Consider the following 12,821-nt stretch of genomic DNA (forward strand, 5'->3'; position numbering starts at 1 on the left):
AACTCCCTTTGATGTCAAACCCCATGCTTTTGTCATCCAGTTTCTAGTCTGGATGAAGGTAGAGTCTAATCTAGAGAAACTGGAAAATAATAATTCATTTAAAATACCTAGGAGGGCATGATCACATGACAAATGGTGGCTATTGCTATTACTGGCTATCAGGGATCCTAGAGCCTAAGAGAGAGCCCTGCCATTAAATAGGCTGGTACATGGCTGTACACAAAAGAAGTAAAGTTAGGTAATGAGCCAACTTCACCCCCAAGGCTGGACCCCCGCCCCACATGCACCCATAGTATCTATGACATGTGTCATGAGGCCTCTGCCTCAGCCTCCCAGCAACATGGTAGTCACAGCTTGACAAAGCAGCCTTTCCCACCATGGAAGAGCTCAGTTGTGAGATATTTAATATTGAGCTGAAATCTGCCCCATTGGTCCCCATAATTTCCATTCATTTGCCCCACTTCCTCCCTAAAAGTAACTCAGACTAAGGCTCTCCCCTCTTTGAGGCTTGGCCCACCAAATTTTCAGAGATCACTATCATATCCCCATTCTGTCACATCTTTCCCAGATAAATAATTCCTAATTCCTCAGCAACTCGAACACAAAATGGCTTCTAAACTCTGTCCAGCACCCTGGTCTGCTTTGTCTTGTTGCACGTTGTCAGGTTGCAGGGAAATGGACCTTCTTCTCCCTCCTGTAGGGGCCTGACTAGTGAAGAGTTCAGCCTCCTCTGCCCTGGGCTCTATTAGGCAACTTGGGTTGATGGTAGCTCTTGGCTGCCTCATCACACTGTTGCCTCACCTTCAGTGTATGGCAAAATTAGGTCCCTGGATCCTTTTTACAGGAACTGCTGTGAGCCAGATATTCCCCATTCTCTATGTTCCCAATTGGCTGCTGTTTGATTCCAAACAGTTGTTCTGCAATCACAGCGCCAGGGTTTTGCAGTACCCTGGGCTGGGCAGTGGGTCATTTGGATTTGGGGAAAGAACTCATTTGAAGTGGCTCTATGGTCTCTGGGTGCCTCCTTACTCTTATAAGCTTCAGTAGTTTCAACCTTGTTTGTTCAGCTCTTTGTAGCTACAAGATAATCTTCTGGTGGGGAGCTGGGGAAGGGCTAACTGCAGAGTAAGGTCTCAGTCACTCTGAGGTCAGGCGCTCTTTCTGGTTTCAGTTATTGTAGCAACCACTTTTCTAGTGAGTGGGGCAATATAATCTTCATAACTACCCTGTAAGGAAAAAAATGACTATTATCATCATGCCTGTTTTACAGATGGAGCAAGGAACCTGAGGGGCTTTGAATTTTAACAATTTGTCCAAGGTCACACAGAAAGAGGTGGATTCATTAGTCTTGGCCAGGCTATCCGGTCCCCAAATCCACATCTTTCCAATACTCCAAGCCCTTAGGAAAAGACAGGGTGGGGAGTAAGGGGGGATGGTACAAAAGAGACTCAGAGTTCTGCACATATATGAGAAACTATGACTGAGGTGGCCCCAAGCTGAGTAGAGAATTAAGCTGAAAAGTCTCCATCTGTTTCCAAGGTAGTGTACACAGCAAGGGTGATAGCATGTGGTTGAACAGAGGACTTTCACATACCTCTCCCAAGGCCATTCTAGCATTTTCAGCACCTAGGGCAACGTGTAAGCAATGACATGCCAGTAAATGCATGAGAATTGGCAGGGTTGACTGTTTTCAGTCCTACTGACACTCATGGCGTCACCTCTTGACCCAAAGTCCCCACTGCTTCATATCTGACTGTGACCCTCAATTTAGCATTTTCTGTCCCTTGGGATCTTCATACCTGTCCAACATCATCTGTCATCATTTTGTGGCTTGGCCTCTTTTCCCAGGCCACTGATTCTGACACATTTGTTCACTGAAAAGCATTAATGCAGTGTGTCCAAGGTGCAAACATGGGGGAGATGCATCTGACTTGTTTGTAGGTCTTTCATTGATCCACACTGACTGTCCATGTCCTGCCTCCTTTAATAAATCCACCAGGAAAACCTCAGTCCCTGAGTCTGATCACTCTCAGACTCTAGTCCCCAGACCTCTGTGAACTGTTTGAGCCATAGGAAATGAGTCCTGCCTTTTTTATCTGGGTTATTCTATAGTTGGGGGTGGGGTGGAATACCCTTCGGCACATTAGTGCAAGAGTCTAGTTCTATGTCTGTTCTAGTTTCCTAGACTGGTCAAGCAAATACCATGAAATGGGCCGGCTTAAACAATGGAAATTTATTCATTCATGGTTTGAGGCTGGGAAAAAGTTCAAATCAAGGTATCATCAAGGCAATGTTTTCTTCCTAAAGACTATGGCATTCTGGGGTTGACTGCAATTCTTGGTTCCTCTGTCACATGGCAAGACACATGGCAATGTCTCCTGGTCTCTTCCTTCTCTTCCAGATTTTACTGACTTCCAGCCTCTTGCTTCTTATGGTTTGCTCCCTCTGTGTCTTCTTTCTGCTTATAAATGACTCTGGTAGGATTAAGACCCATCCTGATGAGGTGGACTGCACCTTTACTGAAGTGACGTAATCAAAACATCCACCTTACAATGGATTCACACCCACAGGAATGGCAATAGGCATCCCTGTCAGAAAGTTCTTTCTGCTACTAAAGCTAATCCTATCACTTTGTTCTCTTGCAGGTCCCTGTGGTGGAAATCATGGTGAGTCTTATTCATGCTCTTTCAGCCTCCCAGTGTGTCTCTAGCTAAAACCAAGTAGATAACGACAGGACAGGATCGTTGGGCCCCTAGCAACATCTGCAGAGCAGCTCCAGACTGAGTTCTTCATCAGGAGGCTTGGCCAGTGCCCAGGAAGAAGAGAAACCCAGGACTCCACTGGTCAAAAGCTGAACGTCATCATAGGATGACTCTAGTCCCAGCACGGTGACTTGAGGCCTGTGTCCAATCCCCTTCAGAGTGTCTCTGGCCTCTGTCTTCTCCTCTCAATGTGGTTCTGGGTCTCCTGTATTCTCCCTCTCCCACCCCTCCCTTTTATGTTCAGCAGGCACCTTTGTAGACCAGTTTCCTTTTCTTCTTTAGCTATCCCTGCTCTGTCCCACTGACCTCCATGGAGCTATGTGTCAAATAGGAAAAAAAATCTGACCTCTAAACTCCTCAACCTCCAAGACATGTCCAACAGGTAGCCCTGCTGGAAAGAGCACATGTGGGAGCCAGGTCCAGCATTCAGTGAACCTGAGATTGTCATTGCTTCCAGAGTAAGGGAAGTGGGTCCTATGGATACAGGGAGGTCCAGGTAGAGGCCAATTGTATTCTTTGTACCCAGAACAAGGATATGTTGGGGCTCACCTCAAGGTCCCCTATTTGATGATTCATCATGTTTTCAGGCTGGCAGTCCTGGCTCCTTAAGCTGCCTGGGACTGGTGGTGTCTGGCTTGTCAAAGAGTTATGCCTGGGGACAAGCCCAGCCTGGGGTTGCCTTGCAGATGATGCTGGGGTCCCCAGGAGTTCTCATCTTATCCACATCATAGAAGAGAATGCATTTGGAGAGTGAGGACAGAGAGTACAAGTTCCCCCCACCATGACTGTGAAGGGAAATAAAACTCCCTGCTGATGGGGAAGACAGAGGCTGGGCCATGGGGAGCCCTGGCAAGGAAGATAGAGGAAGTGCACCCAGGCTGTGGCCCTGCCAACATTCAGCTCCTGCCTGTCAGGCGGAGGTGCAGCTATAGGCAGAGGTGGAGGCTGCAGAGTCACACTGGGGCAGTGGTGGATAAGAAGCCAATCTAAAGGGTGGGAACTGGGTCAAGAGGAAAGAGGATAATGGATGGAATGAATCCAACTTGAGCCAAACTTGGCAAGGATGGTGGAGGAAAGTCCAATATAAAGGAGACAAGGACAAGGTGACTAAAGAAAATGCTCTATAAAAGATTGAAGTGATGAATTCACAACTATGTGATTATATCAAATATCATTGGTTATACCCTTTGGATGGATTTCTGCTCTATAATATGTATCAATAAAATTGGTTTGTTTGAAGGAAAAAAAAGGGGGGGGGGACAAGGAGGATGGGAGGGAAGAGGACCAGAAAGAAGGCATAAGGAAAAAGTAAGTTAGGAGGGAAGAAGAGAACAGATAAGAAGAGAAGAGGAAGAAGAAAAGAAGGGGAAGAAAGAGGGGGGTAAAGAAAAGCAGGACCCTGACCCTGGCCTGCCATGAATGACCAGGGGCACTAACCAGGGACAGCTGTGGAGGTGCCGTCCAGGAGCCTCCATACAGAGTGAGGCTTTGGCCTGGGGGGCAGAAGGGGGAAAGTGGATGGATGGTACCTCAGGACCAGGGTTGACACTTGTTCCTGTGTCTCACAGTCTGGCTGCGTCTTGAAGTCCAGCCAAACCCTGTATTTGAAGGAGACACCCTGACTCTGCGATGCTGGGGGAGGAAGAATGCAGCTTTGTCCCATGTAAACTTCTACAAAGACAGAAAATTCCTTCCTTTTCCTAAGGCCAGCTACCCTCTGTGGAAGGGGATAGCAACGGTGAAAAGCAGTGGCCAGTACACCTGCAGTGGGCAGGTGACACATGTCCCACAACTGGGCACACAAACCTCAGGGACTGTCAAGGTTCAAGTCCAGGGTGAGTCACCAGGTGGGTTTGGGTGGGGGAGCAGGTGCTGCTCAGGAATGTGGTCTCTGGAGGAAGGACCCCTCTTTCTCACTGCCCTTGATACTGAGCCAAACCCCCTTCCCTCCCATCCACAGAGCCTGTCAGGAACAGGGGAAGGTAGGCAGATTCCCGGGGATGGGAGGGCCCTGCACCAGCCCTGCCACTGACCCCCCTGAGGCCCTGGGCAAGGTGTCCCCCTCAGGACTAGATGACCTCTAAGGCCCTCTGGCTCTGACCTTCCTGGATTCCAGAGGGGCTCAGGATGTGTGGGAGTCAGTTCAGAGCCAGTGGGCAAGGGCAGGAGGACAGGCCCTGGGGGTGGACACATCTCCTGTTTGGGGCCTGGGTGGTGGCCTGGAATGTGCACAAACTCAGTCCTCAGCCTCCAGGGACTTGCTCATCTGAGCCCGGGGCCTGCCTCTCCCTAGAGCTGTTCCCACCTCCTGTGCTGAGAGCTGTCCCCTCTCCCGAGTTCCATGAGGGGAGCCTGGTGACTCTGAGATGTCAGACGGAGCTGCACTCCCAGATGTCAGCGTTCCAGCTCCTCTTCTCCTTCTACAAGGATGGCCACATCTTCAAGCAGAGAGGCTTCCACCAAGAGCTCCAGATCTCAAAATCCAAGGAGGAAGACTCTGGGCTTTACTGGTGTGAGGCGGCCACTGACAATGGCCAGGTCCAGAAACAGAGCCCCAGGCTGGAGATCAGGGTGCAGGGTAAGTGGGTGAGGGAGGGGAGATGTTCCCCATGAGTCTGGGCCTCAGGAAATGGGTCACACAGGGAGTGGGAGAGGGGTCCTTAAGGGTGGAGGGAGTAGAATCCCCAGCCCAGGGCCTGGCCCTCCAGCTGACCCTCCCAACCCATTTCTGCAGCCCTAGAGCCTGTATCCCGTCCTCTGCTCACCCTCCAACATGTGGCCACTGGCCCTGCTGTGGGGGACATGGTAGAGCTCCTCTGTGAGGCCCAGAGAGGCTCCCCTCCGATCCTGTACCAGTTCTATCTCAATGAGAAAATCCTGGGCAACTGCTCAGCTCCCCAGGGTGGAGCCACCTCCCTCCTCTTCCCAGTGACATCAGAGCAGGATGCCGGGAACTACTCCTGTGAGGCCGAGAACAGTGTCTCCAGAGAGAGGAGCGAGCCCAAGAAGCTCTCCATGGATGGTATGCCTTGTCCCTCAACCATGCTCTCAGCCCCAGCCAGCCAGGGGAAAGTGGGTGTCAGATCTCATTTTTCTTTGTATGTGCCTCCACACCCAGCACAAAGCTGAGGCCTCTGTAGGTACTGCACTGCCTGATTAGAGCCCCTGCCTCGACCATCCATCCTGAGAAACCTGCCAGGGAAACTCCGAGGTCAACAGAGAATGGGGAGGGTCATGGGGTTGCATGGTCATCGTGGTATTGCCCATCCATGCTGGCACCCTTGGGCCATCCTTTGTTCACATTTGCAAGCCTCCTCCAGCCCAGTCAGTTTCCCCCACAGCATCATTCTGCCTCTTCTGAGCCGGTCTGGGATGAGTTTCTGAGATTTGTCCTCCATCCTCATGATCACCCCTGTTCCCCAGGTCCTCAGGTCTTGTCCACCCCCAGCCACCCCAAATGGCTGGTTCCTGGGCTTCCTCTCAGCCTGCTTGGCTTGACAGTCATTGTTGCTGCTCTTCTGGGCTATTTCAGACCCTGGAGAAGAGCAGGTGAGTAACTCCGTTTGACTTTCCTGCCAATTCTTTATCCTAGTCACTACCTCATCTTTAGGAAGCCTGAAAGAATCAGCCACCTTCTTTTCTTGGGTGTTGAGTGCAAGAAGGTCTTCTCTTCACACCCCACACAAAGAGGCATAGAAAGAGACACTTACTGCTTCCAGTACATACAGACACCATCATACACTCATCGACACACCATCTCACATGCTCACAGTCACCCAGAGAAACACTCACACTACTGCAACCCAGGCATGAAGAGGCACAAAGAGAACAATTCTTAGAGTCACACATGATGGGTATCAGGGACCTTCCCATTCGAAAGACAGTCTGTGGCTGTGAATTTGATGGTGAAGAAAAACCAAGGCTTGTTGCAACAGTCTCTCTCATTAAACTGAGCAAAGTTCTGGTCTCCCTAGTAGAGGAGAAAGAAGAAATGAGAACCACATTGCATGTGTGTGCATTTGTTTACACGCACTCATCTTGTACAAGGTCGTACCCTGTGTGGATGTTCGATAAACGTTAACTGACAAGAAAGGAAACATGGAGGGCCAACTGAGCAATGGTCTAGGTACCAGACGACTCCACTTTCAAGTCCCAACTCTGCTATTTACTAGTTCTATGACCTTGAGCCAGTTCATTCTAAGGCTCACTAAATTATCTCCCTCTTAAGAGTATTGTGAGGATTTAAGTTAATGAGATAAGATATACTTAACACCATATATTACATTGGCAGACAGTGGGTAGTCAGTAAATCTTCATTCTAGTCTAAGCAAATCACCCCACTGGATCGCTCCCTCCCCAATTGCCCTTTCTCCTGCTGTTGCAACTCTAATCAGAGTCATTGAAAAGAAAAGCTTGGTTGAAAATTCAGATGTGGAGAGTTCCTTAGAGAGAAGGAGGTGAAAACAACCAGATGAACAGCACTTTTAGATGAGCTATTGATTTTGATATTCCAGATTCTCCTTCCTATCTTGATTACAATAATTAGGCATTAATATATGAATTTTTTTTTAAGATTTATTTTTATTTATTTCTCTCCCCTCCTCCCCCCCAGTTGTCTGCTCTCTGTGTCCATTTGCTGTGTGTTCTTCTGTGACTATGTCTATCCTTATCAGCGGCACCGGAATCTGTGTTTCTTTTTGTTGCGTCATCTTGCTGTGTCAGCTCTCCATGTGTGCAGCGCCATTCCTGGGCAGGCTGCACTTTCTTTCACACTGGGTGGCTCTCCTTACGGGGCGCACTCCTTACGCGTGGGGCTCCCCTATGCGGGGGACACCCCTGCATGGCACGGTACTCCTTGCGCACATCAGCACTGCTCATGCGCCAGCTCCACATGGGTCAAGGAGGCCCAGGGTTTGAACTGCAGACCTCCCATGTGGTAGGCAGATGCCCTATCCATTGGGCCAAGTCCGCTTCCCAATATGTGAATATTTTAACAAAAACTTGAACCTAAACTTAAAACTCTCACTTGTATATCCATAGTAAGACTACAGTGTAGTAAGTCTGTTGTTTTTTTAATAGACCAGTATTTGTATATCCAAACAAATGTTGGCTTTCAAGCAGTCACCTTGGGTGACAACATACTTATTCCAACTACAACCCTTGTTTGCCTAAGGCCACATTCAAGGGATTGGCAAGTAGTGCCAAAGCTATTTGGTGCCAGTTTTTTTCCTAGGACTTGAAATTAACCTACCTCCACCTCACTTCCTCCCTAGAGGAAATTCTTATTTTCTACTTGTCTAGGGCAAAAGTGATTGCTCTCTTAGACCTCCAAAGTTAGATTCACTTATTCAAGTGGACGAATTTGTGATGAGTTTCCCAGGAGCTGGACCAGCCTGCTGGTGGAGAAAGCTTACCAGGAAAAGCTTTCCTTCCTGACCACCAGCCAGGGTTCTGGACAGATCTTTCTCCAGTCCTAAATTAAGTCCCCTGCCTTACCAGGTACCCTAGTCAGGGCTTGGATCAGCTTTAAACTTCCTCTTCCTTTCTTAAGTTAGCAGTCTTTGTTCATCCAAACTTCTCATCTACTCTTCCCTCTAGTCTTGAGTTTGGATTCCATGCAGGCTAGACCTGCTTTGAGGTGTAACTGTATGGTATAAGAAAGTGGAAATTAGCACCAGAATTAGATGGGAAGGTAGATGGAGTAGGGCACCAAGAGCTAAAAATCTGTGCGTTCTACTATCCCTTCAGCCCTCATTTGACTGGCACCATAACATGGGTGTTTCTGTCCACTCACCTCCGGATCAGAGCATGAGAGGCAGAGCAACTCAACTGGGCCCCTCCCTCCCCAGCCCAAGCCAAGAGCTGGTAAGAGGTCTCCAAGAGGAAAATGGCTCTCACAGGGACCAAAGAGCATCCCTCTCCACGTGGAGGTTCTACCTCCACCTTGGAGAGCAGAGCTCGATTTTATTAAGGAACCTGTCTTTCACACAAAGAGGATTCCTGGTGACAGTCCTGGTACCTCAGAATCTCAGGGGCACAAAATCTTCTTAAGAGATTCTCTAGGAAAACCACCTTTAGGCCCTATTACCTAGATACAAGAGAAAAGCAGTCAAATCAACAGCTTTCTTCTCCATCCACAGTTCTGAAAGATGCAATCATTTCCAAGATAGTATATCCATTCCTCAACTAATGAAAATATGTCACCAACAAAGGTACTCAACAGATCATAGTTCTGAAGGCAATTTTCAAAACATTATGACCAAAGATGCATCCCTGGAAAAAGGAGATGGTCATGTAAGGAGTCTACTTCCAAGTAGCACTCACCTAAGTGTACAAGTACTGTTTGTTTGCTTACAAGTGTTCATTATTCAGCTTATTGTCACACCTCCCATAGGAGAGAGTTCCATTGAATTCAGGGAGCCCTGACAAATGAGTGTTAGGGAATTCTTAATACTCAAAGCCTCTCCGAGTCCCATAATTACCCTCTTGGTTTTATAGGAGGAGCCATTTTCATGGATCTTACCAGGTGATTCTGAGGCTTTCTTGCTGGTAGAGTTAATGAGTATTTCTTGGGTTCCAGATATGAACCATGTATTCTAAAACCCATATGTGACCCAATTCCTATCACTGACACTAATGTTTAAAGTTTTGGAAATACCTGCAACCACAGAGGCAGTGTGCTCTTGGAAACAAAAAATCAAACAAACATGGATGAAAATTCTGTCTCCATCCCTTACTGTATGACCTTGGGGAAGTCATCTCACTGAGCCTCAATTAGTTCACTTATAAAATAGAGAAAATAGTATCAACCTTTTTAAGACTGCTGTAAAAAATATCAGACACCAAAGAATTAAGGAGGGAGGCATTTCTTGAGATCCAACTATGTGTCAATCACTGGATTAGGTATTTTACATGAAGTAGACATGATATTTATATTTTCTGGCCCAGTCTTTGGTACATATCAACAATTATTAGCTTTTCCTTCTGAAAGCAGTCTGACTGGTGAGTCTGGACCCGTTCCAGTCAAGGGTGTGACCCATCCTTTATGACCCTGCTTTCTCCCAGTTTGTGAGCCATCCCACCCTCTAGGGTATTTTTTAAAGGAAACATCTCATAAAAATTAACCATGCCCAGACCTGTGAATGAACCTTTGTAAACAAACCAGGGGTCAAACTTCCAGCAGCTGCCACTAGACATTCTTTCTCCCTGCCTCTCTGTCCCCACAAACTGCCCTGCTCTTTGGTGGATGCTCAGTGACTTGTACCTTTATATCATCCAGAGCTCCGTTCAACCCAGGATCCACCCCCAGCCCCAGGTAGAGAGTAGTGCCAATTATATACCAATGGGAAAGACTTTTCCACAGGACCATGAACTGTCCATCAAGGGGAGAAAGGCCTCTAAATGAGAGGAAGAGGAAGACCTCTTGAGTCCTGACTCTAGGGAGTAAGAGTCATTCAGGGAAGGAAAGTGGGTGGCTTTTGGGGAGAGCTTGAGGAGCAAGTAATGTGGAGCTAGAAGTGGGAGAGTGGAGAGGAAGCCAGGAGAGAAGGCAGGGTTTAGACCAAGGGTTGACAAATGATAGCCCATAGGCCAAACCCAGCCCACCATCTGTTTTCGTAAATAAAGTTTTCTTGAAATACAGCCACACTTGTTTCCATATTGCCTATGGCTGCTTTCACACTGCAACTGCCACATTGAGAAATTGCAACAAAGACGGTATGGACTGCAAAGCCTAAAATATTTACTATCTGGTCCTTTACAGAAAAAGTTTGCCAACTCTGGTTTAAACAGCATCAGGCTTGGGGAAGCTGTTATCACCATGACAGAGCCTCTGATTTGCTTCCCTCCTTAAGGATCTTTAGGAGGACCAAAAACCTTGAGGGGGGAGAGTCAGGTGGGTTCTATTTAAGCCTCATTCCTTCTTCCAGAACATTGCCAGAATGAGAAAGATGAAGGTATTATCTACTCCGTGGTGTATACAGCTCCGAAGAGGAGAAAAGGTGAGTAATCATATGCCAAACTTAACATCTTTGATAATATCAAAGGGAATTTCTGGGCCTACATTGAAGGTATCACCGCCATACCACCATCGTTACCACCATCACCACTCCATCCTCAGAATCACCATGTTCACCACCACCATCACTGATACTACCACATTCACCACCACCATCACACTCAAAACTACCACCACCATCACCAATACCACCACATTCACCACCACCATCACCAACACCACCACGTTCACCACCACTATCACCAATACCACCTCATTCACCACCATCAGCAATACCGCCACATTCACCACCACCATCACACTCAACACTACCACCACCATCAGCAATACCACCACATTCACCACCACCATCAGTGATACCATCACATTCACCACTACCATCACCGATACCACCACATTCACCACCATTACCACATTGGCCACACCTCCACCACATCTATTCCTTTACTACCACCATCACTACAAACATCACTATGACAACCATATTCATTATCTCCACCACTACTGTTACCATCATAACTACAGGGAAGTTTTTTATCATGTACTGAGTACTCTGAGGGAACAAAGGAAAAAGAAAAAATAATGGTGCCACTTATCTTTGTCCCAGAGTCCAAAATCTAAGGCTAAACAAGACATCTTTGGCTATGAGAAGGAGCCAAGAAGACTGTGAGCTTCTGCCACAACTATCAGAGTCAAGGTGGCAGGGACAGGGGACAGTTTTGCTGTGTTACTCTTGTGGAAGTCAAGAGATTCAATAATTGTGTATGGAAAGCCAGGACCCAGTAATAATTTTAGGAAGGAAAAAAGAATTTATTTATGACTGGCCATGCTCCAGAGCTTCTCTGTCCAAAAACCCAAGCCCCTAATAAGATTTTTGGATCCCTTTTATACAGAGGATATAGGAGCAAAGAGTCAAACAATGCTTTGTTTGACTGCTGGATAAGCTTCAGTTACAACATATTTCCCACATTCCAGGTAGGCTTGAATTAATATATTTAGTTTGCATCCTCCCTGAATATTCAAAGTCTATAGAGCCTATATCACTTAATTTGCTTTCCAGGACTGGAGTGTTTGGCATGGTTACAAAGGGCAGGCTGCAGTTCTTATTTTCTGATACACACAGCCCAGGTTATTCATGAAGAGATGCACAGCCCCTATTTATAGCCCATGTCATTCCCCCCTTAATGCCAGCTTAACTTGCTTAGCTTTGGCATTACTATTGTTGGAGTTATAGGGTGGGCAACTGTTTGTTGTTTTGATTGATTACCCCACTTATCAATTTCCCAGTGAGGGCCTAAAGACAAAGCTCCTGGGCAACAGTCAGGACTTTTTCCTGTTCCCAGAAGAAGTTCTCATCCTGGAAAGCAGAATCCTGGGGGAGGGGGTCCCCCAGCAGCCATCCTGGGGGTTACCAGTGCTTATGTGGATTTCTTGCCATGCTTCAGATCCATTTATTAATTTTTATTTTTTTCAGAGACTTTACACCTTTAATCTTAAAGTGAGATGATCTTTTTTCTGTAGCTACTTCCTGCTGGCCATGGGCTGTAGTCCTTACCTGACAAGGTGTAAAAACTTTGTTATTTTATTTTGACTAGAGGAAGAGGGATCTGGCATTCTGTATGAAGCTGTATGAAGTTTTCACATGGCTAATAAGATGCCCATTCTGAAAGAAACAAATTTAATTAGAATTTTGGAATATGTAGTTTTTTAAAGAGGACATTGGATTACAGAGGTAGAAAAGGTTAGGTGGCTGCAAAGATAGTACCTTTTTTTTTTAAAGTTGGTGGAGAACAGTATATATATATATGTATTTTTTTAAGTTATTTTATGTTCTTGGTTAACCCCCAGAGAGAAATTGTAATAGATAATGGTATTAGGTACTTAGCCTTGTTTTTGAAGATGCATTCCAGGCTGTTCAATGTTTGGCACTCATGTGCTTCATCAGGTGCTTCTGGTGAACTGGCACTTTCTTGGGCAGCTGGTTTTATTCCGGATTAATGCACCAAGTTGGAAATTTTTTTAGCTTTTAGCTGTGGGAGTGA

General features: G+C 46.8%; 1 protein-coding gene across 1 annotated transcript; it reads left to right on the top strand.

Annotated features, from left to right (window-relative positions):
• The first annotated feature begins 377 nt into the window (after nucleotides 1–377).
• On the top strand, nucleotides 378–10,770 carry LOC101434982 (Fc receptor-like protein 6). The gene is made up of 7 exons (XM_058309309.1): nucleotides 378–393; nucleotides 2,646–2,666; nucleotides 4,331–4,597; nucleotides 5,056–5,340; nucleotides 5,503–5,784; nucleotides 6,186–6,311; nucleotides 10,691–10,770. Exons 1-7 carry the CDS (start codon nucleotides 378–380, stop codon nucleotides 10,768–10,770), a joined length of 1,077 nt encoding a protein of 358 aa, XP_058165292.1.
• The last annotated feature ends 2,051 nt before the right edge of the window (nucleotides 10,771–12,821 follow it).

Source organism: Dasypus novemcinctus, chromosome 13 (genome assembly GCF_030445035.2).
Source record: "Dasypus novemcinctus isolate mDasNov1 chromosome 13, mDasNov1.1.hap2, whole genome shotgun sequence".
NCBI classification, from domain to species: Eukaryota; Metazoa; Chordata; class Mammalia; order Cingulata; family Dasypodidae; genus Dasypus; species Dasypus novemcinctus.